Source organism: Lithobates pipiens, unplaced genomic scaffold (genome assembly GCF_037356315.1).
Source record: "Lithobates pipiens isolate NorthernLeopardFrog02 unplaced genomic scaffold, aLitPip1_a1.2 Scaffold_8, whole genome shotgun sequence".
Lineage (NCBI taxonomy): Eukaryota > Metazoa > Chordata > Amphibia > Anura > Ranidae > Lithobates > Lithobates pipiens.
Window position 1 is genome coordinate 125,051,097 of NW_027507903.1, and position 26,215 is coordinate 125,077,311.

The window sequence follows — 26,215 nt, forward strand, 5'->3', positions numbered from 1 at the left end:
TTCCAAGCTTTTGCGATGGTGAGTTTGGCCCCTATTAGGATAAAATGTATAAATTTCCTAGTATGCCTGAGGGTCTTGGGAATTGGTTCATTAAGGAGAGCAATGGTAGGGGACCTGGGGACACGGCACCCGGCGAACCCATCAATAATTTTGAAGATTTTACTCCAAAAGGGGCGTAACCTGGGGCCCTCCCACCAGATATGGATCAGAGGGCCTGTGAGGTGACAGCCTCTATAGCACAGCGGGTCTACCGAGGGGTATATGTTGGCCAACCTGACTGGAGTGTAGTACCATCGCAGGATGACTTTTAAACTAGTCTCTGCAAGAGACGTGTTTAGGATCCCTTTGTAAGATGTAAAGACCGCCGTGTGCCAGGACCCCAGGTCCCAATTAAACTGCAATTCTTCCTCCCATTTTTCCATAATCGAAAGATTTAGATTTTGGCTGCGTCAGTGAAGAATAAATGCTAGAGATACCTCCCGTCTGCTCCGGGCCTTGTCCACACCAAATCTCATAATCTGTGAAGCTAGGAGGGAGCGGTTTTTCGGTCCAAATGGAGTGTAGGAAGTGAGAAATTTGATGAAGTGTTTGAGTGGGAAGGGGCCTGTCCTAGAGAAGAAATGCCCAATCCGGTACAGCCCTTTGTCCAGCCACCATTTAAATGCTGATATATTTTTACCCGGAGGGAAGGCCGGGTTATTGAACAGGTGTGCTAGTGGGGTAACAGGAGATGAGATGGAGCACAAATTGCGTGTCCTGTCCCAGAGGGCTAGAGAGTGTGATAGGGTGGGCGCTAATATTTGGGGCCTCTCTTTTGGGGATGACCACATTAGAAATTCCAAAGTGCGGCGTGGAGTCGCTTGTCTCTCTATCCCTACCCAGTCCGGTTTTTCAAACTTTGAGTAAATTATCGAGATCTGAGATAACCTGGCCGCAACTAAATAGTGTTGGAGATTGGGAAGACCGAGTCCTCCTTTCTTCCTATGATGATATAAAATGCTTTGGGGTATCCTGTATCCCTTCTTGCCCCAGACGAACTGAAGTATCTTACTCTGAAACGACTTTATGTGTCTTCTGATGATTGAAATGGGCAGGGAACGAAATAAGTATAGAAGTCTGGGCAGGAGGGTCATTTTGAAAGAGTTAATCTTTCCTAACAATGAGAGATTGTGACTGGCCCATGTGTTGAGATCTGTGGATAGCTTTTTGAACATAGGGGGATAATTGGTTTTGTAAAGGGATTTAATTTTAGGCGTTAAGTATACCCCCAGATATTTGATGGCTGTGTCATTCCATTCGAAGGGAAAGGATTGGCGCAGCTGGGCAACCGTTTGCGGAGGGAGAGAAATGTTCATAGCAAGGGATTTGTTATAGTTCACTAGCAACCCAGAGATCTTAGAGAATTCTCCAAGGGTGTGAAGAAGATTCGGAAGGGAGGTGATGGGGGAGGTGAGGAATAAAAGGATATCATCCGCGTATAACCCACATTTATGTATTTGAGACCCACAGTTCACACCCTTTATATTTTGGTTTTCCCTCAGAGCGACAGCTAGTGTTTCGATTGCCAGGGCAAATATCAGCGGGGAGAGAGGGCAACCCTGTCTGGTCCCTCTTGCAATCTGTATAGGCTCTGAGTAATGGCCCTGACGCCTAATCCTGGCTTGGGGGGTGGAATAGAGGGATTTGATCAGCCCCTGGAATCTATCTCCGAATCCCCACCTTTCCAAGAGCGACAGGAGGTAGCTCCAAGAAACCGAGTCGAAGGCTTTTTTTAAGTCCAACGATAGGAACATGCCCTCTTGTTTAGGCCCACCGTCCCAATTAGATTGTAGGATAGAAATGATATCAATGGCCCTTTTGATTTGGTCTGGCCCTTGCCTACCAGGTATGAATCCCACTTGATTTTTATTGACATATAGGGATATGAAGGAAGCCAGTCTGTTCGCTAGCATTTTAGTTAGGATTTTAAGGTCACAATTAATAAGAGAAATCGGACGATAATTGTCCACTATTTCCGGGTTCTTGTCTGGTTTGGGGATCACGGAGATAAAAGCTGAGTTCAGGAGCGGGTCAAGCGGATCCCCCTTTGTCTTGGAGTTACAAAATTTGGCCAGGTGCGGGGCTAAAGTGTTTGAAAAAGTTTTATAGTAGGGGTTGGGTAACCCATCTAGACCAGGGGCTGAATTGCATTTTAATCCCTTTATAGTGTCAAGTACTTCCTCTTCCAAGAAGGGGGCTTCAATAATGTCCCTGTGTTCTTTGGAAATACGTGGGATGGGTAGTTTGTCTAGAAAGGAGTTGATGGCCTCCTTATGGTTAGACGAGGGCGCTGAATAGAGGTTCGAGTAAAAGGATTGGAAGGCCTCCAGAATTTTCACTGGATTGGATGATAGGCCTGACCCTGGGATTCTTATACGGGGCATATTGTGAGATCTTGGTCTGGGGGTCAGTTTGGAGGCGAGCATAGTGCCAATTTTATCTTTCTGAGTGTAGTATTTATTTCCACTCCATCTGATGCTTTTTTCTGCCCGGGTCGTGAGGGCCAGGTTAAGTTCCAATTTTATTTTATCTATTTGGGGGATGTTTTCTCTCAGGGGGTTTCTCTTATGTTTTGCTCTCAGAGCTGCATATTCCTTCTCTAGTCTATCGATGTCGGCGGATTTTTCTTTTTTCAATTGTGTGGCCAATCTTATGAATTCTCCCCTAATAAAAGCCTTGGGGCGCACACCATTTTAAGACATGCAGTATTTGGTATCTATTTACTGAAAGCAACCTCATCTTTTATATTTTATTATATTTTTTGCTAAAAATTTGCATTTAATAAACAGTTGTGCAAATATCATGTGAAACTAAAATTTGCAACTATCAACTTTGTATTCAACAGGACCTCTACTTTCATAAAATATATAATGTTCTTGAGGTTTAACCACTTACGGACCAACCGCCGCAGTTTTACGGTGGCTGTTTGAAGGAGGATATCATTGTTATGGCAGCAGCTAGCTGCCATAACCGCAGTATCCTCGTCTGCAGCGGGCGGTCCGCTACAAGATAAATGGGGTATCTGCGGCGGATTCGTCACAAGATCACTTTTATCGGTGGCAGGAGAGGGCACCCCCTCCCGCCGCAATCCGGTGCCCTCTGCCGGAGCCGTCGGCAGCAGCAGAGGCGATCGCGTCCTGTGTTCTGTCAGGTATGGAGACGAGTGAGGGGAAGATGGCCCCCGCCCGTCTCCATACAATTGCTAGGCAGAAGCGATGTCAAAATGTCACTTCGGCCCACAGCTCTTAAAGGGTCAATTTATCTAAATAATTTTTTTAAATTACAATTTTTTTTATTGCATTTTAGTCTAAATATGAGATCTGAGGAAATTTTGACCCCAGATCTCATATTTAAGAGGTTTTTAAAACAGTGTAAAAATAAAAAATAAAAGGTAAAATAAATAATAATAAAAAAATGTTTTAAACGCTCCCCGTCCCAACGAGCTCAAAAAAACATGCAACCTGTAGAATTTTTTTAATGTCGCCTATGGAGATTTTTAAGGGTAAAAGTTTGTCGCCATTCCACGAGTGGGCGCAATTTTGAAGCATGATATGTTGGGTATCAATTTACTCGGTGTAACATTGTCTTTCACAATATAAAAAAAAATTGGGCTAATTTTACTGTTGTCTTATTTTTTTTTTCAAAAAAGTGTTTTTTTTTCCCCAAAAAAGTATGCTTGTAAGACCGCTGCGCAAATATGGTGTGAAAAAAAGTATTGCAATGACCACCATTTTATTCTCTAGGGTGTTAGAAAAAAAACAATATATAATGTTTGGGGGTTCTAAGTACTTTTCCAGCAAAAAAAAATATAAATGTTTTAAACATGTAAACATCAAAATCTCAAAACGAGGCTGGTCCTTAAGTCAAAAATTACAATTTTCTACATGTATGTGAAAAATAAAAAACACTTCTTTTCCCAAGCCTCCACCACTGTCAGTCTCACAATAGAGTAGGAGGAAGTACAATTCTGGACTGATGAACTGAGGGCCGGAGCTGTTGGAGTTAACTTTTATTTTTAACCAGCAGGTGATTGGTTGCTAGGACCACCCTGCATCCTAGCAACCAATCACCTGCTGGTTAACTTACAATAATAACTCTGACAGCTCTCACTTCCGCTGTCCATCCAGTGCTGCTGTGCCTCCTGACATCTGTCCTTGATAACTGTGTAAGGTAGAAAAGTACATGGCTGTGGGTGGCGGGGGGGGGGGGGGGTGATGTAAAGGGGAGCAGAGGATCTGGCTAGAAGGGAAGGTGATGTGAAGGGGGGCAGAAGACATGACTGTGGGAGTGGTGATTTAAAGGGGGGCAGTGGACATGCCTGTATAGAGAGGTGACATGAAGTGGGGCTAGGACATGGCTGCAAATGGAAGGGTTCAGAACACTACTGGGAAGAGGATGGGGGTGATGTGAAGGGAAGCTGAGGACACTCCTGTGAAGAGGCTGGGGGGAATTTGAAGGGGGCTGAGGACACTCCTGTAAAGAGGTTGGGAGGGGGGGGGGGTTTGAAAGGGGCCGAGGTCACTCCTGTGAAAAGGGTTGTGGGGGATGTGAAGGGGGCCGAGGACACTCCTGTGAAGAGGTTGGGAGGGGATGTGAAGGGGCCATGGACACTCCTGTGAAGAGGTTGGGACGGGATGTGAAGGGGCCGAGCACACTCCTATGAAGAGTTTGGGGGATGTGAATGGTGCCGAAGACACTCCTGTGAAAAGGTTGGGGGGATGTGAATGGTGCCGAAGACACTCCTGTGAAAAGGTTGGGGGGATCTGAAGGGGGATGAGGACACTCCTGTGAAGAGGTTGTGGAGGGTTGTGAAGGGGACAAAGGACACTCCTGTGAAGAGCTTGGGGGATGTGAAGGAGGCCGTGGACACTCCTGTGAAGAGGTTGTGGGGGGGGGAAGTGAAGGGGGCCGAGGGCATTCCTCTGAAGAGTTTGGGGGAGGGGTGAGTGAAGGGGGCTGAGGACACTCCTGTGGAGAGGTTGGGGGGATGTGAAGGGGTCGAGGACACTCCTGTGAAGAGGTTGTGGGGGGGGGGGGAATTGAAGGGGGCCGAGGGCACTCCTGTGAAGAGGTTGGGGAAGGGGATGTGAAGGGGGCCGAGGACACTCCTGTGAAGGGGAACCTGAGATGTTAAGTGAGGGGCTGTGATGTAAAGAGGGGATTGTGATATGCATGGGGGACTGAGGACACTTATGTTAGAACAGTAATGTGATATAAGAGACGAGAGAGGTTGTGATTTGAAGGACCTCTGCTGGAAGAAAATTGTACTGATCGTGAATTTTAATTAAGTATCCCTGCTATAGACAGTGGTCATCTTACAATGATTACGGCTAATGGCAGGAATCAGAACAAGACAACGTCAGCAGATGTTAATTGATGTTTATTCACATCACCATATGATGTAAGAATGTATTCATCACAGCCTACAGGGTGTTTTTTATGGGCAGTATTCTGCCAATCACTTGTAAGGTGTGATCTATGCCATTCAGTTCAGTACACACTTTAGGCCCAGTGCTTGTAGGGTACTATGACAAACAGGGCTGAAAGGAGTCAGAACTACATACCAATGCGCATGAAATGACAGAACAAACATGAATGAGCCCAATGCAAAAAAGTGGAAAAATGTAAAGCATAATTAAAGGCAAACCTTTTTTTTTTGGATACAGTGGAGAGGAATTAGAACATCTCTCTGGTTTATATTGCTACCTCTACCTCCATTGGGGAGATTCACCCTCTCAATATGTCCTGTTCACCAATACTATCAAAAGTGAAATTGAAAGAAAATCACAAATTTTGGGTTGTCCCTATAATAATAATAGTGGGGAATCTTCCAATGGGGACATTAGTTCTGGTGACCTAGGTGGCCCCAATGAATTCCCTTAATTGGCAGGGATTTCATCTCACATCCTGCTTTGCCCATGGGACAGGAAGTAATGGTAAATCTCTCCAATGGGACACAGATGGCGAAAAAAACAAAAACTGACAGGGGTTATAATCCTCTCTTTCTCTATCCGAAAATAAAAAATAAATGCCTATAGTTCTACTATATGCGCATCTCTTGGAAATTAAGGGAAATTTCTCCAGCTATTCATGCTCTTTAAAAAATTGCTTTCACAATTGTTAAATGTTTTTCCATTTTGTTATTATCACATTATCAGCTCAATTTATGGGAAAGCTGATATTTTAGAAAGCTGTACAATAGTTATTCAGTACTAGAGCTCCCTCTACAGGAAGACAGCTGTCCAAAGAAATTTCCTTTCTGATAATACAATCTTCTTTTACAGCAGTACATTGCTGAGGCCTTAAAGGAAATGTCATAAGAGAAATATGAGAATTGTTATTAATAATTTCTCCTTGCAAAAATGTTAGCTACCTGATCACCATGCTGACTTTTCACTGACTATTATGAAGAGTGACGTCATCGCTGCAGCCATGCAGGAGCTGCCGGTAATGGCACAGCAGCTGAAGAGACGGCACAAGCCAGCCAGTTCTTCAGTGCGCATGTGCCGATGAGGTCGGCACATGCCGTTAAGTGAATATCTCCTAAACTGTGCAAGTTTAGGAGATATTCACGGTACCTACAGGTAAGCCTTGTTATAGGTTTACCTGTAGGTAAAAGTGATGTGTAATGCCGCATACACACGACCGGACTTTCTGACATACTTTTCGATGGAGTTCCGACGGAGTTCCGCTGAAACGGACTTGCCTACACACGATCACACCAAAGTTAGATCGTTTAACGCGATGGCATACAACGGGACTAGAAAAAGGAAGTTCAATAGCCAGTAGCCAATAGCTGCCCTTGTGTCGTTGTTGGTCCATTGGACCTTCATACAGACGAGCGGTTTTCTCGATAGGAACTGGTTCCGGCGGAAAGATTTGAAACCTTCTATTTCTAAAGTCCATCAGATTTTTCAACAGAAAAGGTAAGATGAAGCCCACACACGATCGAATTGTCTGACGGGTTTGTTCCATCTGAACTTTGCTGTCGTAAAGCCCGGTCGTGTGTACACTTTAAGTGGTTAAAATGCAAATCAATTTGTAACTTTTTTCAAATTTTTTTTTCCGGATTTTTTTTTGTTATTCTGTCTCTTACTGTTAAAATAAACCTACCATTAAAATTATAGACTCTGATCAATTCTTTGTTAGTTGGTAAACATACAAAATCAGCAGGGGATCAAATACTTTTTCCCTCACTGTTAGAGGTGGCTTCATGTGAAAAATAAGAGAAATGGTTAAAGCAAACAGAGCAACAAGAGCAATACCTACAAATCAAATCACAGTTTTAGCATTGAAACATAGCAAGCATAATTAAACAATTCACTTTACATCTTCTAGCTAAACTACCTGTAACAAGTCCCAGACTTGTCTGTCGGTGAGCTCACAAGTCTGAATTGAGGCTGCACAATATATAATAACAATATTCTTTCCAAAAAGTAACAAAATGGTAACCAATGTACTAGACCCTGAAATAGCAAGTGTCTTTTCTCATAATATTCACTTAATCAAGGAAATACTGCAAAGCCATTGCCTTTCTTTAACCTCTATATGTAGCTAACGCTCCATGATTATACAATACAAACTCACACTAGCTCTTGATGGGGTGAACAGATTGAGGAAGATATGTTATGCGCCGTACACACGATCGGAAATTCAGCCAGCAAAAGTCCGATGTGAGCTTTTGGTCCGAAATTCCGACCGTGTGTATGCCCTATCAGACTTTTGTTAGCGGAATTTCCACCAGCAAAAGATTGAGAGCAGGTTCTCTATTTTTCTGACTGAAAAAGTTCCGATTGGAAATACCGTTCGTCTGTAGCAATTCCGACACGCAAAATTCCTATGCATGCTTGGAAACAAATTGAAACATAATTTTATCGCCTTGTCGTAGTGTTGTAAGTCACTGCGTTCTTGACGGTCGAAAGTTCCGAGAACTTTTGTGTGACCGTGTGTGTGCAAGCCAAGCTTGAGCGGAATTCCGTCGGATAAACCATCCAAGATTTTTCCGACGGAAATTCCACTTGTGTGTACAGGGCATTAGTACTGTGTTGCAGCAGAGTGATGCAATGCTAGAAATCTCATGGACAGTCACTGTAGCACAAGGAACTTGCTTGTGAGACATACAATTCAGTTCTCTTAGGCAGACAAAAAAATAAAAATTGGATCTGTCCCAGGTTTTCTGCGCTGTCCTCTAGGCGTTGAACAACAGGAATCTGGCAAGGAAAGATTCTGCTGGGAGTCTCTCTGAAGTCTTTCTCAGCTGCCTTCTTCCAGAACATTCTCACTGACCTCTTTTTTTCCCCAAACTGTGTTGTAGAACATTGATGTAACATACTCTCATAGGTGTGCACAGCCTTTTGCATTGGGGTGTGCCTCCCAAAGCTCAAACTCCTATTCGTTTCAGTAGACCAGTGGACGGTGTCAGTAGGGTAAAGAATGGTGCAGGTAGGGCAGTGGACGGTGTCACAATTTTTTTTATAATTTATTTTATTTTATTATGTTTTACAATTTAAATTTTGTAATTATTTTATTTTTACAATTTTTTTCGGAGCGCCGTTAGGGAGCTTTGGTGAACTATCAGGAGTCCGCCCAACGGGGTGATTAGGGTGGGCCCAGGCACATCCTGTGTGCATGCTTATGCATACTCTCCAGGCTGATACCTCAATTCTGTAGCTATCTGATTTCATTTATGGCAGCTATTTTGGGATAGTCTGAAATATGTTGCTGGAAAGCAGTTAGCAATAAAGTGCCTTCAATCTAGTGGCACAAAACAGTCTATCTGGAATGATAAACAGTTTTGCTACACAACATGAGAATATGTCTGCATTGTAAAACCAAAAGGTCTGCAATACATGTACACAAAAAGCAGCATAACAATTGTCTGCAGGGAGACTACACTATCCTGCTAAAGTTTGTTGTATTTGGTGCAGTGGCTGCCCCGTCCATAGTGGGTCCATGCGTCCAGCCCGCTGATCTATATGCAGGGCGCTGGACTATGGATTCCAGTGGGGGGGGGGGGGGGGGTTTAAAGCACGTGATTAGAACCAGAGGCTCTAATAGGCTTCAAAAAAGGGTGTGCGCTCCGAGTTCTCCCAGTTGTGTGACAAAAGTGAATGAATATTCGCTATTGTAACACTGAATCTCCTCCTGGACAATCAGGAAGTGGAAATCATTCGAATGGCCCAAAGGAGAGCCGATCGGATTGGCCGCTAGGAGGGAGAGGAGGGAGCGAGCCCAGAGAGGAGCCGCTACTGCCCGGAGCGCTGCTCATGAGATGGGCTAAGTGTGGGGCCCAGACTATGGCCAGGAGTATTGGTGTCAGCAAACCCTGGAATTTAACTGCCGGGACAGTGTAAAAGACTTGTTAGGCTGAGCGGCCGCAGACTGGGGCCGGGACCCGCAGTGTATGGGCACACCAGACTGAGAAACCGCTCACAGAGGCCAGAACATACCAGATGGAGCAACTGCTCACTGGAGCCAGGACCCACTGTGAGGATGGACGAAAGGGCAGCGGCATCATAGGCACACATGCACCTGTCAGGCTACGGCAAGTTTTTACATACATTTTTTTAAATATAATGCTTACGGAACTTGCTGTGACCAGATGCATAGTGAAACTAAATGATAATAAAAAAAAAAGAGTTCATAAAGGACTATCTTCTTTTCCTCTGGCAGTCCACTGACTGCCTTCTTAGCAAGCCTGGTGCAAAGGAAGCACCAGTAAATGTGTGCTCTCGAGCTGGGCTGTGTGAGTCTTTAGACACACACAGCACCAGTAAGCCATTCCTGTGAGCAGTTTGACTGATAGCATCAGAAGCCCATGGCTTCCCATGCCCTCAGTGTCTGCTGTGAGACCAGGAACCAGGGGTAGTAGTGCTGTAGTCCACACAGTGCTGGAGTGATGACTTAGAGCCAGATAAGTCTTTAAGGATAGAGGGGTCTAGTAAAGATAGTGGGATGTTTTTACCTTACTGCAGAGAATGCATTAAAGAAGTTGTAAACCCTCAATGTTTTTCACCTTAATGCATTGTATGCATTAAGGTGAAAAATCTCCCATGCTGCAGCCCCCCAGAGCCCTCCCCCCCTTTTTTACCTGAGCCTGATCGTTCCAGCGACGGAGACGAGCACAGCAGTTCCACCTGCTGTCTCACTGGATAGATTAACAGCAGCGGGAGCCATTGGCTCCCGCTGCTGTCAATGAAATCCAATGATGCGGGAGCCGAGGGGGTGGGGCCGAGTCCTGCTGTCTGTGTCAATGGAGTATATATTGAAAATTTAAAGGTTTTTTAAAAACCTCATTAGCATATTAACAGGGAGCTAGTGGGAAAATATAAACAGAATGAATGTCAGCCTTTGGAGGTGTTTATAAAACACATTTTCATTTGTTTTTATTTTGCAGATATGGAATGACTACAAGCTGAAATGGGAGCCAAGTCGGTATGGAGGAATTGAGTTTATACGAATACCATCTTCAAAAATATGGAGGCCAGATATAGTTTTATATAACAAGTAATGACTTTCTGCATTCATGTTGTATATGTGCAAATTATTAACTCACATAATTATGTAAATATTTCATAGTTACATAGTAGGTGAGATTGAAAAAAGTCCATCAAGTCCATCAAGTTCAACCTATCTGTGTGATTATATGCCAGTATTACATTGTATATCCCTGTATGTTGTTCAGGTGCTTATCTAATAGTTATTTGAAAGTATCGATGCCCCCCGCTGAAACCACCGCCTGTGGGAGGGAATTCCACATCCTTACCGCTCTTACAGTAAAGAACCCTCTACGTAGTTTAAGGTTAAACCTCACTTTACTGCGTGGTCATATGTCTTATTACACTCCCTTCCGCAAAAACGTTTTATCCTTATTGTGAGGTCACCAGTATGATATTTATAAATTGAAATCATATCCCCTCTCAAGCGTCTCTTCTCCAGAGAGAATAAGTTCAGTGCTCACAACCTTTCCTCATAACTAATATCCTCCAGACCCTCTATTAGCTTTGTTGCCCTTCTTTGTACTCGCTCCATTTCCAGTACATGCTTCCTGAGGACTGGTGCCCAGAACTGGACAGCATACTCTAGGTGCGGCCGGACCAGAGTCTTGTAGACTGGGAGAGTTATCGCTTTATCTCTGGAGTTAATCCCCTTTTTAATGCATGCCAATATTCTGTTTGCTTTGTTAGCAGCAGCTTCATATATATGGTGAATGTCACATGATCCTTATATTTTTGCAGTGATCTTTTAAAATGAACTTATGCCCAGAGTATGCACAGTAAAGTCCAACTCCGGGCAAATAAAAAAATGATCCCTTTCAGTTGGGCTGTGCTCATGCTGCAAGTGTATATTGCTTGTTTATGTCTAGGGGAAAAATCCCCTACTCCTGCCTGCAGTTAGACCAGTCCCGATAGCTTCTTCCCCCTCATGCTCCTTTGGTCTAGGGTCCTGACGTCATCAAGTCCACAGTAGGATTCATAGCCCTGCTCTGGACGTGAGGACACATAGGAACAGTTCACCGCTGGATCATGGAGGAACGCCGCCTGGCGGTGGAGTGGAGGATCAGGTAAGTAAAACTGTTTCTTTTTTCCCGCAGACTAAACAAGCTATTAATCCCTGCTGTGTGGGTACAGACCTAGTGCAAGGTATAATTATTCACTTCTGTAGCTAGACATTGTGGAGTGCGTCTTTTTGTGGGTTTTGCAGTTTGCAGAGTCCATTTAACATGGCTTCCTATGGTACACATTCACATCTATGAGTATTTTTGTGTGTTTTTGGAAAGGGTCAGGGACTTTTTTCTCGCAGCAGATTGCATTTTGCGTGTAACAGATGGGCCGGGCTGCATGCTTGGATAAGGGTCTGGTATGGATTTTGGGGGGGACCCCATACCATTTTTTTTACATTCAGCTGTCAGTGGGGAACTTTGCTAACAGCTGATGACTTATCGGTTGTTAAGGACACAGCAGCCATCTTCCCGGCCTGCTCCTTAGCAACCAGCTATACACAGGGTGTTTAACCACTTAAGGACCGGGCCTATTCAAACTTGCTGTTTCAGCTGTCATTGGGGAAGCCCGCTAACAGCTGATGACTTATTGGTTATTAAGGACCCGGCGGCTATTTTTCAATCTTGTTGTTTACAAGTAAAAATATTTTTTTTTTGCTAGAAAATTACTTTGAACCCCCAAACATTATACATTTTTTTTCTAACACCCTAGAGCATAAAATGGCGGTTGTTTCAATACTTTATGTCACACCGTATTTGCACAGCGGACTTACAAGCACACTTTTTTTGGAAAAAATACACTTTTTTGAATGAAAAAATAAGACAAGAGAAAATTTAGCCCAATTTTTCTTTATATTGTGAAATACGATGTTAAGCCGAGTAAATTGATACCCAACATGTTACACTTAAAAATTGCGCCCGCCCGTGGAATGGCAACAAACTTTTACCCTTAAAAATAAATCTTTCTCCTATTTTGTAGACACTATAACTTTTGCGCAAACCCATCAATATGCGCTTATTGTGATTTTTATTAACAAAAATATGTAGAAGAATACATTTCCTGACAGACTCCATGGCAGCCTACGTATGGGTTAACCCCGCCTCTCCTACCTCATAGGACCCCACTCCCATAAATCTTTGCTTCTAGTCAGAGACCACGTTCCTTTTTTGTCCTCCTCCTAGGACCAAGGTTTTACCTTATGAAGTTTGGATCCAGGCCGGCTGGTTTGTGCACGAATTTCAGGATGGCGGTTCTTTCTGGAGCCCAATTTCCCAGCTATTAGCAGGGTGGGCACGGGCAATTTTGATGCAATGCCATGAAGAGCTTACTAACCAGCCATTGGCTGGTAAGCGGCAATTTGGCCAAACGTCCTTGCTATTAGCGGGAGGCCCCCCCATTTATGATGCCCTGGGTGCACTATGAGTACTTCAAGCTCCCAGTACCAGGTCGGATCAGGTGTTGTGCGGGACTGGTAATGTATACACATTTTATCTCTATGGCAGCAGTTTTTGTGTGTTTGTACTGTTTTTTTTCTGTCTGGTGGTCTTCCTGGTCATGGCGCTGGGACGCTTCTGCGTTCCAACTCGCTGCTTCCTGCTTCATTCTGCGCAGCTGCCGAGTCTCGATTGAGATCAAGGCTTGGTTTGCACAGGCGCGGTCGGGGCAAGGTGGCGGCGGCCGCGCATGCGGCGTCAGTCTCGGCGCAAGTACGCTGTGGGCGCGATGACGTCATCACTCGGCGGCAGATTCAAATAGCTGTCAGAGACAGTTATTTGATTGGGATGCTTTTGAGCTCAGGCTGTGATCCCGGTGTCTGCTCTCTGTTTTCTCAAGGTATGTCTCCCTTTTTTCTCATGGTCAGTTGGGTCTACCCTGTTTTATTATACCCTGCAAGCACTGTATTTGTTTTTTTTTACTACCTAGCTGTTTGAGTCTGCTGCTATGGACGTATCGCCGCCCCCCAGTGGCCAACCCTTATGCCGCAGGTAGAAATGAATCTTTTTCTTTTCATTCTGCCTGTATTGCTTGGGTTAGGATCAGGATGACTTTGTTTTGTTTTGCATGTTTTTTCTTTCCAGCCCTTCCAGGTCTGAACCTCAGTTATCAGCACATAAAGATTCGGACCAGTCTAGGTCGCAACATCACCTTTCCACGTCAAGTTCTAGACATATTAGGTCACCATCCAGACACCGTAAAGAAAGGTCTAAGTCTGAGTCTGGTCGCCATTCTCACCGCTAAGCCAGCCGCTCAGAGAGAAGAGCCTGCTGGGGATGTAATGCTCAGGTCCCAGAGGGTAAATCCCTCTGCGAGCTATGTTATGGAAGAGCCATGAAGGAAAGAGGAGCTGGGGACCAGCAAGTTGAAGCTCTGGTCAGGAGAGTAGTTCAGGAATCACTGAATAAAGCAGATTCTGATCAACCGTTTATCTCTCCCTCCGGTATGGCTCTAGCCACTGATATTTCGGATACAGAGGTTCCTGGTCCCTCTCGTCATAGTCCCTCATTTTCCGGTTATCCGACAATGAGACTGAAGGTTTGGAACCTGGTGCCGGTTTTGACTTTTCCTTAGTTCCGCAGTTGGTCAGAGCGGTCAAGGAGACATTGAGATGGGAAGATCCTGTAGAAGCTCCTTCTAAACAGAGGAAATACTTTAAACATCTCAAAAGGAGCGCCCAAACTTCCCCTTCTTGGGTGAACTTGGCGAAATTATCATGGACGAGTGGAGTAAAGTTGAGAGGAAAAACTCCTTGATTTCAAAAATTTCAAAAATGTACCCCTTTAAGAGCAATGAGGTGAAACATCTAGAGTCGGCCCCTCTCATTGATGCAGCCTTGATGAGGCTAGTGAGACATGTTACACTTCCTCTGGAAGATACTGTGTCCTTCAGGGATGGCCTAGAAAGAAACATTGATACGGACTTGAAACATATTTATATAACAGCAGGTATGGCTTGTAAACCAGCCTTAGCCCTGGCAGCGTTATCAAAAGCTATGGAGGCCTGGACGGATGAGATTGGTGCAATCCTGGGCAGTATGTCCAAAGATTTGGTCAGGAGATCACCAATACATGAGCTGAGACTCGCTTCGGTTTTCCTGGGGGAGGCGTCCCTTGATATTATTCGCCTTGTAGCGCGTGTTATGCTTTCCTCTGTTACGGCCAAGCGTGCCTTGTGGCTTCGCCCCTGGGTTGCTGATCCTGCCTCCAAACAGGCATGGTGCAGAATTCCCTTTGAGGGATCTTCCTTTTTTGGGAACAAATTGGATTCTGCCATTACACGCGCTACAGGTGGTAAGTAGGGGTTCTTACCCCAGGATCGCCGTCTCCTGGGCCAGAGAAGATCTCAATATAGGTCAGATCCAGAACGTGCTAAAGATGCCCGTCGCTACAGGCCTGGTCGCGAATTTAGAAAAAATTGGAGGAGAAATCAGCCCTCTGGCCAGAAGTCCTCAAAGTCAGCTACATCTGGGGGACGGGAGCCTTCCAAGTCTTTTTGATATAGAGTCTGTCCAGGCGGAGCGGGTTGGGGCCCGGTTACTCCTTTTCCAGCACATCTGGGCAGCCTCGGTAAAAGACTATTGGACAATCAAAACAGTGTACGTGGGCCATTCCTGGGTCTTCAGAAGCCCGCCCATACACCGGTTTGTTCCGACAGTTCTGACACACTCAGAAGAAAAGAGACAGATTCTCTTGTCTTATACAGAATCCCTGTTGGCCCAAGGAGCCGCCATTTGGGTTCCAACTGAGGAAAGGTTCAAAGGGATTTACTCCCCCCTTTTCATGGTCCTCAAAAAGAGTGGTTCCTGGAGGCCGGTCATCGATCTGACACACCTGAACACATTTATAAAGAAAGAAAGGTTCAAGATGGAGACATTGCTAACAATACGCCAGATGATCCAACCAGGCGACTGGCTTATTTCCATAGACCTGAAAGACGCTTACTTTCATGTTCCTATCGCAAGGGAGTTTCAGAAGTATCTCCGTTTTGCAGTGGGTCAAACACACCTTCAGTTTACATGTCTCCCATTCGGGCTTACAACATCGCCTCGAGTGTTTTCCAAACTCTTACTGGCTATCGTGGCTCTAATCTGGGTCAAAGGGATTCGATTGCACCATTACTTGGACGATCTGCTCTTACTCTCTAAAAACAGAGACCATCTCTTGTCACATCGAGATCAGGTCATTTCTACCCTGACGGAATTCGGGTGGCTATTGAGCAGGGAGAAAAGTCATCTAATCCCAACTCAGTCCTTAACGTTTCTTGGAGCCCGATTCAGCACAGTAAAGAGTACAATCTCCTTACCTCTAGAGAAGATTCCGGTGATTCGTGACAGAATCTATCTCGCAATGTCATCTCCCCTTCTCAGGGCCTCACAGTGTCTGATGATAAAAGGTACCATGGTGGCTACGGCTCCAATGGTGAAATGGGCGCAATGGAAAATGCGACCCTTTCAGAAGGGTTTTCTCCAACAGTGGGATCCGAACTCCCGAGATCATCTGGTTTAGATAACCCCTTCAATGAGGGAGAGTCTTCCTCGGTGGTTACAGCAGAAAAATCTTCTGAATTGCCATTCAATAGCCCTGGTTTCCTGGGTAACAGTGACAACGGACGCCAGCAGCAGAGGTTGGGGTGCTCTATGCTTGTCGGAAGTAGCCCAAGGCATGTGGGATTTCCCAACCCAGAAGGTAGTCTCAAATGTGCTGGAACTCCGGGCCGCCTTCCGTGCTTTACAGGCTTTTCTCCACCTGACATCAGGATCCTCAGTCCTTCTAAGGATGGACAATACGACGGCTGTTTCTTACATCAAAAGACAAGGGGGCACCTGCAGTCTTTCCTTGTTGAGGGAAGTAAGGCCAATCATGTCTTGGGCCCAGTCAAATCTGTTGAATCTAACGGCAGTCTATCTTCCGGGAATTCAAAATGTCCAGGCGGACTTTCTATCAAGGTTTTCCCTGGACAACAACGAATGGTCTCTCCACATCGAGGTGTTCAACTGGGTTCTGTCTCTGGGAGTTCTACCAGAGGTGGACCTGTTTGCCTCCCCGTGCAACTTCAAGCTGGAGAAGTATTACACGAGGTGTCATTGTCCCCAGACCTTCGGAGTGGATGCACTGACGGACCAGTGGAGGTTCCACAAGGCTTATGCCTTTCCCCCGGTTCCAGTCATTCTCCGATTTCTGTCCAGGCTCAGATGGGAAGAAGTCGAAGTAGTAGCGGTTGTTCCATACTGGCCCAACAGACCATGGTTCCCTCTCTTACTACAACTCAGCTACCAGGATCCAGTTCCGCTCCCTCTCAGACCGGACCTCTTGTCACAGGGAACAACCTATCACCCTTGCCCATCTCAGCTCCATCTGATGGCCTGGTTTTTGAAAGGGAAAGGCTGGAAGCATTAGGCTGTCCTGACACAGCCATTTCTACTCTACTAAATGCCAGAAGACCAGGTACCAACAAAGTTTATCAGAGGATTTGGGCAAAATTTGCGGACTATGTGTCTACATCCAACGGCTCATGTAGAGATCCGAAGATACGGGATGTTATTGGTTTTCTACAAAAGGGTCTAGACTTGTCCCTATCTGTAAGTTCCTTGGCGGTTCAGGTCTCTGCGATCTCTGCATTTTCAGGTGTCTCATGGGCCAAGCATCCTCTCACTAGGCATTTCTTCAAAGGGGCAAGAAGACTCAGACCTCAGAGAAAGCCGAGGTTTCCAAAATGGGATCTTCCTTTTGTTTGGATTTTTTCTCAGAAATGCATATGGGACAAGCATCTATTAAGGACCTCTCTCCTAAGACTGCTTTTCTAGTGGCCATAACATCGGCCAAAAGGGTCTCTGAGATTAGTTCCCTAGGCTGCAAGGAGCCTTTTCTCACTCATGTTAGGATCAAATCCGAAAGTAACAACATTTTTTCACGAGAATCAGGAAATTATCCTTCCAATTTTCCAGGCAGATGAAGACTCCAATATTCATCCTCTAGATGTTGGGGAAGTCTTAAAGCAATACCTAGAAGCCACAGCTCCTTTCCGGAATTCTGACCACTTATTCATCTACTTTTATGGGAAGAATAGAGGTTTACGTGCTTCTTCAAGAACTATAGCATCTTGGATTGTCCAAGCCATCCAAAGGGCGTATAAGGCTAAGGGTCTGGCTCCCCCAGAAGCAGTTACTGCTCATTCTACCAGGAGCGTTTCTACATCGTGGGCAGCTTCCCGTCATGTTTCCCCCGGAAGTAATCTGTAAAGCGGCCTCATGGTCGTCGATTAATACCTTTATGACACACTATTGTGTAGAACCGGCTTCCTTGTCTTCGGTTAATTTTGGTTTGAATGTCTTATCTGTTGACGGTGCCAATTAAACCTTCTTTTCTTTAACCAGCAATTGCCCACCCGGGTGTGTATGGCTAGTCATTTCCCATATGTAGGCTGCCATGGAGTCTATCAGGAAAACTGAAAATGTATATCAAATACTTACCGTAATTTTCCTTTCCTGAGGGACTCCATGGCAGCAGGAGTTCCCTCCCATTTGCTGGAGTAGGCTAAGTTACGGAACATGGTCTCTGACTAGAAGCAAAGATTTATGGGAGTGGGGTCCTATGAGGTAGGAGAGGCGGGGTTAACCCATGCGTAGGCTGCCATGGAGTCTGTCAGGAAATGTATTCTTCTACATATTTTTGTTAATAAATATCACAATAAGCGCATATTGATGGGTTTGCGCAAAAGTTTGAAAAATAGCCGCCGGGTCCTTAACAACCAATAAGTCATCAGCTGTTAGCGGGGTTCCCCAATGACAGCTGAAACAGCAAGTTTGAATAGGCCCGGTCCTTAAGTGGTTAAACACCCTGTGTATAGCTGGTTGCTAAGGAGCAGGCCGGGAAGATGGCCGCTGTGTCCTTAACAACCGATAAGTCATCAGCTGTTAGCAACGTTCCCCACTGACAGCTGAATGTAAAAAAAATGGTATGGGGTCGTCCCCCTCAAAATCCATACCAGACCCTTATCCAAGCATGCAGCCCGGCCCATCTGTTACACGCAAAATCTGCTGCGAGAAAAAAGTCCCTGACCCTTTCCAAAAAACACACAAAAAAACGCATAGATGTGAATGTGTACCATAGGAAGCCGTGTTAAATGGACTCTGCAAACTGCAAAACCCACAAAAAGACGCACTCCACAATGTCTAGCTACATCAGAGTTCCTAGCATTCCCTCTTATATCAGGGTTCCCAGAGTACCCACATACATTAAAGTCCCCTTTATACAGCTGTGCTCATAAGTTTACATACCCTGGCAGAATTTATGATTTATTGTCCATTTTTCAAAGAATATGAATATGAAACTTTTCTTTCACTCATGGTTAGTATTAGTGTAAATCATAATGACAACACAAACTACCCAAATGACCCTGATCAAAAGTTTACATACCCCAGTTCTTAATACCGTGTATTGCCCCCTTTAAAATCAATGACAGCTTGAAGTCTTTTGTGGTATTTGTGGATGAGGCTCTTTATCTTCCTGTAAATTCTTGGGCTGTCTTGCATAAACTGCAAGATTGAGATCTCCTCAGAGTGGCTCAATGATTATTGAGGTCAGGAGATGGCCACTCCAGAACCTTCACTTTATTCTGCCACTCCAGAACCTTCACTCTATTCTGTCCAATGACAGGTCAACTTAGCCTTGTGTTTGAGTATACACTGTAAGGGGGGACTCTGACACAAAGGGGATCTCTGCGGACTGTGATGTAATGAGGGCCTCTGATGTGAGGGGGTCTCTGGTTACCACAGACTAAACAGAGATCCCACTTACATCAGGGTTCCCCTTTATCCCAGAGTCTGCAGAGTTCCCCTTTAAGCCAGTGTGCCAGACTACAGTGGCGGCTGGTGCTCAAAATATTTGGTGGGGCGCAAATAAACTGAAAATTACTGAACATCCCATCAGTTGCAGCCTCACTGTGTCCATCATATGCAGCCACTTGTGCCCATCATATGCAGCCACGTGTGCCCATCATATGCAGCCACATGTGCCCATCATATGCAGCCACCTGTGCCCATCATATGCAGCCACTAATCCCATAAAATTCAGCCACTGTGCCCACCGACCTGGTGCCCTATGCCCTGAGCCCACCCAATTTTGAAGCCTATTAGAGCCTCTGTCTCTAATCAGGTGCTTCAAATAGTACCACCCCCATAGGAATCCATGCGTCCACCATCCTGAAAGGGGCCCGGGCGCATGGATGGGGGGCAGTGCCCTTGTGCCCACAGTCAGTGACAATAAGTATTTCTAAAAGGGGGTCAGGCAGCCCCCTCAAAGCACAGAGCCTTTGACTTTATATGACCACTCCCTTCCCCAGTATATGTGAGAATTGTCCTCCCCTCCATGGGACTAATAATCCCATAGCAGGCTGGGCTCCTATTTCTCAGCTGCTCCCCAGTGCCCCACACAAGTGCCCCACACACAGTGTGAATGAGAAGGACTGCACTACACACTCTTTCCCTGCCTGCTGCAGTTCTGCACAAACACTGCCAGAGTCTGTGCCCCAACCCCCCCCTTACCAGTGACATCTCCTGAGTCTAAAGTCCCGGCGGGTCCCCCTCACATCAGTTGGTTCCTTTGTCTGCAGGGCGGAAGCCAGGAGCACTTGGAGGTGGGGCAAGGAGGAGAAAGTTTCATCCTCCTCCTCTGCCGGGAGCGGTCCTGGCAACCAATCATTTTCTCAGCGGTGGACACAGGGCAGTGATGGGCTGCAGCGGCCCTGTGGTGTCAAGGGGCAGGACTTCTTCAGATATTAAAAACAGTGGAGTTAATCTTGCCCTGATTCTACCTCTATTGTTCTGGCTACAGCATCCCTGACAGCAGATGGTAGAGTGATATTCAGCTGTCAGGGATGCTGTAGCCAAAGCTATTGAGGTAGCATCGGAAAATGCGACTGTCTGCCTGCCTACTCCATGGCCAGTGGCTTGCACTCACAGGAGTTACATAGCTAAATGAAAAATAGTCTCACTCACAGCGCTGCCATTGTCAATCAGTAGAGGTGCCGAAATAGAGATCCTGCACATTCTGCCAGCGCAAAAGCCCTGGGGTGTACTGGATGTGCCTGAGCATCAGGGTGTGCCCAGGCACACCTGGCACACACTGTGCACACGCCTATGCATGGAAGAAATGGCTCTGCACACTAGCATGGTTTGTGTGGTTCTCCATAGTACCTAGGTGAAATGGTTAACTTAAGTACGGGGAAATAGCCTCCAAATCTTGAGAGAAATAAGTAGTGGATGACTGAAAACACCAGCATCCACCAAAACTGATTTATTAGTTGAGTCCTTTTAGGACAAATAAAATCTAATAATAATGAATAACGTGGTCAGTTTAAATGAATTTTCACTTCACTTGCAAGCATACTTATTTTCATTAATGTTTGTGTTTATAGTGCGGTTGGAATCTTTCAAGTCGATGACAAAGCCAAGGCCATATTAAAGTATACAGGAGATATAACATGGATCCCTCCATCTATATTCAAGAGCTCTTGCTGGATAGATGTGACATACTTCCCCTTTGACTACCAGAACTGCACCATGAAGTTTGGTTCCTGGACATATGATAAAGCCAAAATTGATCTAGTTATGATTGGCTCTGAAATGAACCTAAAAGACACTTGGGAGAGTGGAGAATGGGTAATTATCAGTGCCCCAGGATACAAGCATGAAATCAAATACAACTGTTGTATAGAAATTTACCAGGATATCACATACTACTTATATATCAGACGTCTCCCATTGTTCTACACTATTTACATTATTATCCCTTGCCTTCTCATCTCTTGTTTGACCATCCTAGTTTTCTACTTACCCTCAGACTGCGGAGAGAAAGTCACACTGTGTATGTCTGTTCTTTTATCACTGACTGTATTTCTCTTAGTAATTACTGAAATCATCCCTTCAACATCCCTGGTGATCCCTCTGATTGGAGAATATCTACTTTTCACAATGATATTTGTAACGCTCTCTATTGTTATAACTGTGTTTGTGTTAAATGTTCACTACAGAACTCCCAAAACACATACAATGCCTAGCTGGGTCAAGAAAATATTCTTGGAACAACTCCCCAAAATAATGTTCATGACAAGACCATCTAAAGAAGACAGAAGTGCGCTAAAGTCACTAATGAATGTGGACATCTTCAACGTGACCAGCATCTGTAGCTCTGAGAATAGAAGCTGCAATGATCAAGTGTTTTGTCAGGACAGTTCGTGTCCATGTGGACAGATGAAGCGATTGTATACCTCAGACACTGGATGTAACCTTACTCGAGGATCTAGCCTAGAGTCTGTCGACAATCTGCTGACAAAATCCCTGTTATCCCTAGAAATAAGAGAAGCATTTGAAAATGTACATTTTATTGCGGAGAACATGAGGATGCAAAACGAAGCTAAAGAGGTAAGGTCATTTCTGTATGTGGCCAAATGTCATATGTTTAAATTCAGATACAGAATGTCTGCCAGTTAATTATTCTCACTCTTCTGGAAAGGTTTCCCTTCTATTTCTGTCAATCTGACACTAGGACTAGAAATTAGGGACACCGGTAACTCAACAACAGAAAGTCACAGTTCAATCCTTCCCGTTCCACTAATGAACCATTTTGGTAGAGCGTATCTTCTTGTCTGTGTTGACTAGAGTTTGCCGCTGCTATAATCTGACTCCATTCCATTGCTTCTTTTACTGTGTCCCAAATTGATTAAAAAGTTTTTAATAGGCACCAATAATGTCAATCTGTTATGATAAGTCTTAAAGCTGAGCTCCATAAATTCAGCCACTTTCCAAAATGCACCAGATTACTATGGGTTAAGTCCAATGAAGTCCATACTACCTCAAGAACTTATCTCTTTAATTTACAATTTACATTTTTACTGAAAGCTGAGAGTACAGCTATTGCTATATTTCTGGTACTTTGACGCTGGACCTTCTTGTTTCAGCTCCAGTAGCTCCAGAGTTGCCTGTAGCCACTCTGCCTAGCCCTCATCGCCTCCTGCCCAATCACAGAGTGCTTTGTATTACATCAATCTATTTACAAAATACAAACAGCTATATTAACACATAAACAGTAAGGTCCAACTGGGCTATACAACTCCACATCAGAGGATTGTGACCAAAAAAATACAAGAAGAAGGTGTGGGATTTTAGTTGAGCTGAAACCTCCCCACAGATAAGACTTTAGACAAGCATATTTATAAAAAAAAAAAACATGAATTTTCTTACAGCAAATTCATTAAGAAATAACACTGGGGAATAATAGCCCAGCTCAGTCACCCTCAACATTTACCTCCCTTATATGTTGATCAAGAAATGTGTATACAAAGTACTGTACATGAAATACACAAACTAGGAGGGAAGGGGATGATATAATCCCGACGCGTTTTACAGTTATGGCTTACTCAGGGGTGGAGGGTGTTGTTGCATATAGTAACTGAGAAGAGAGAGAAAATAATAAGACATGCATATAACTCTCATAAATTCAAAAGTGTACATGGGTCACTTACAATGAATTGAATGAAAAATGTATTCTGAGCTGCTTAAGACCTCAAGATCCTGGTTGTGGGGTGGATGGCAAACTGTAAGAGGAGGAGTTGGTATCAAAGATGCCAATCCTGGAAGCACAAGAAGCTATGGGGTAATGATCATAGTTCAAACCTAAAATTACCTAAAAGGAAAGAATATAATATGCTAATACCTGCCAGAATAATAAAATAGAATCCATATACGGTATATACTTTAACCAATCCAGTTGGTAAAAAAGTAAGACAGCAATCACTATCTTTCAAAGGAAGATATCAATTTGAGAAAGAGGGGGTGAACCGTGACAAAACTCCAGCCACATCCACAGTGAGGGAGAAGGGAAATGACGAGAGGACACACAAAGTCCACCTTATAAAAAAAAGTATGGTATGATAAAAATTCTAGAAGGAAGGGAGGGAGGACCCTCACACAGATCTTTGGACAGAGACCAAAAACTAGTAACAGCTATGGATTGGTTGCTACATACCTTTGAACCCTCCAGTATGGTTGTATGCAGGCCAGCACCTCCTCTTGCAGTTTTCCATCCACCCCACAGCCAGGATTTTGAAGGCTTTACCAGCTCAGAATGCATATTTCATTTATTGTAAGTGATCCATGTACACTTTTGTATTAATGAGACTTATATGCATTTTTGTAAATCTTTTATGTGGAAGATTATTGTTATATTTTATTATTTTCTCTCACCGTTACGATATGCAACAACACCCTCCACCCCTGAGAAAGCTATAACTGTGAAACACGTCAGTATTATGTCATCACCTTCCCTCCTTGTTTGTGTATTTCATGTACAGTACTTTGTATACACTGTTCTTGATCAACATGTAAGGGAGATAGATGTTGAGGGTGACTAAGCTGTATATCTATTATGTTTATGCTATATGCATTTTTAGGGCTATGATTCCCCAGTATTATTTTTTTAATGAATTTGCTGTAATAAAATGAATGTTTTTATAAATATGATTGTATAAACTCTTATCTGTGGAGAGGTTTCTGCTCCATTAAAATCCCACACATTCTTCTTCTTGTAGTTTTTTACAAAGAGTGCCAGGAGTTTAGTATTAGCTGTGCTCCTGGTACTCAGTAAAACTGTCAGTGATAAATAAAAGAGATGAGTCCATGACATGGCATGCAGTGGAGTAACATGAGGGGTGCAGAGGGGGCCGTGGCCCCAGGCACAACATTTATGGGGGGTGGGCGAAATTCTGGCTGCCTCCTCCTAAATTTACTTTCCTGTGTCCCCACACTCTGGCTGCCATGTTCAGTCTCTGGCGCCTTGTGATTGGGCGTATGGGATCATGTGCGGTGGCGGGGCTGGCCTGTCCACGATTGCGGTAGATCCTGGAGTCCCGTCTCTGCACATGTTCAGTCTCTGGCACCCTGTGATTGAGCGAATTGGGTCATGTGCAGAGTCATGCAGAGTAGTGGTCAGTATAGGAATACTATAGGTAGGATAGTGTAGGGTTCAGTATAGTGGTCAATGTAGTGGACAGTGTAGTGGTCAGTATAGTGAACAGTATAGTGGTCAGTGTAGTGTAGTGGACAGTATAGTGGTCAGTGTAGTGTTGTGGACAGTATAGTGGTCACTGTAATGTAGTGGTCAGTATAGTGGACAGTATAGTGTAGTGGACAGTATAGTGGCCAGTGTAGTGTAGTGGACAGTATAGTGGCCAGTGTAGTGTAGTGGACAGTATAATGGTCAGTGTAGTGTTGTGGACAGTATAGTGGTCACTGTAATGTAGTGGTCAGTATAGTGGACAGTATAGTGTAGTGGACAGTATAGTGGTCAGTGTAGTGATCAGTATAGTGGACAGTATAGTGGTCAGTGTAGTGTAGTGGACAGTATAGTGTAGTGGTCAGTATAGTGGACAGTATAGTGTAGTGGATAGTATAGTGGCCAGTGTAGTGATCAGTATAGTGGACAGTATAGTGGTCAGTGTAGTGTAGTGGGCAGTATAGTGTAGTGGTCAGTATAGTGGACAGTATAGTGTAGTGGATAGTATAGTAGTCAGTGTATTGCATTGGACAGTGTATTGTAGTGGTCACTGGTCAGTATAGTGGTCAGTGTAGTGTAGTGGACAGTGTAGTGGACAGTATAGTGGTCAGTGTAGTGTTGTGGACAGTATAGGAATACTATAGGTAGGATAGTGTAGGGTTCAGTATAGTGGTCAATGTAGTGGACAGTGTAGTGGTCAGTATAGTGAACAGTATAGTGGTCAATGTAGTGTAGTGGACAGTATAGTGGTCAGTGTAGTGTTGTGGACAGTATAGTGGTCACTGTAATGTAGTGGTCAGTATAGTGGACAGTATAGTGTAGTGGACAGTATAGGGGCCAGTGTAGTGTAGTGGACAGTATAGTGGCCAGTGTAGTGTAGTGGACAGTATAATGGTCAGTGTAGTGTTGTGGACAGTATAGTGGTCACTGTAATGTAGTGGTCAGTATAGTGGACAGTATAGTGTAGTGGACAGTATAGTGGTCAGTGTAGTGATCAGTATAGTGGACAGTATAGTGGTCAGTGTAGTGTAGTGGACAGTATAGTGTAGTGGTCAGTATAGTGGACAGTATAGTGTAGTGGATAGTATAGTGGCCAGTGTAGTGATCAGTATAGTGGACAGTATAGTGGTCAGTGTAGTGTAGTGGACAGTATAGTGTAGTGGTCAGTATAGTGGACAGTATAGTGTAGTGGATAGTATAGTAGTCAGTGTATTGCATTGGACAGTGTATTGTAGTGGTCACTGGTCAGTATAGTGGTCAGTGTAGTGTAGTGGACAGTGTAGTGGACAGTATAGTGGTCAGTGTAGTGTTGTGGACAGTATAGTGGTCACTGTAATGTAGTGGTCAGTATAGTGGACAGTATAGTGTAGTGGACAGTATAGTGGTCAGTGTAGTGTAGTGGACAGTATAGTGGCCAGTGTAGTGATCAGTATAGTGGACAGTATAGTGGTCAGTGTAGTGTAGTGGACAGTATAGTGTAGTGGTCAGTATAGTGGACAGTATAGTGTAGTGGACAGTATAGTAGTCAGTGTCTTGCATTGGACAGTGTATTGTTGGAGTCAGTATAGTGGACAGTATAGTGTAGTGGATAGTATAGTGGTCAGTGTAGTGTAGTGGACAGTATAGTGG

The 26,215-nt window shown here is 44.4% G+C and overlaps 1 protein-coding gene across 1 annotated transcript in view; it reads left to right on the plus strand.

The window, feature by feature from the left end:
• LOC143963861 (neuronal acetylcholine receptor subunit alpha-3-like) overlaps window positions 1-26,215 on the plus strand; it is a 49,330-nt gene that overhangs the window by 19,300 nt on the left and 3,815 nt on the right. The window contains exons 4-5 of the mRNA XM_077473599.1: window positions 10,436-10,545; window positions 20,952-21,957. Coding sequence (XP_077329725.1) covers window positions 10,436-10,545; window positions 20,952-21,957 — 1,116 coding nt within the window. The remainder of the gene's footprint in view (window positions 1-10,435; window positions 10,546-20,951; window positions 21,958-26,215) is intronic.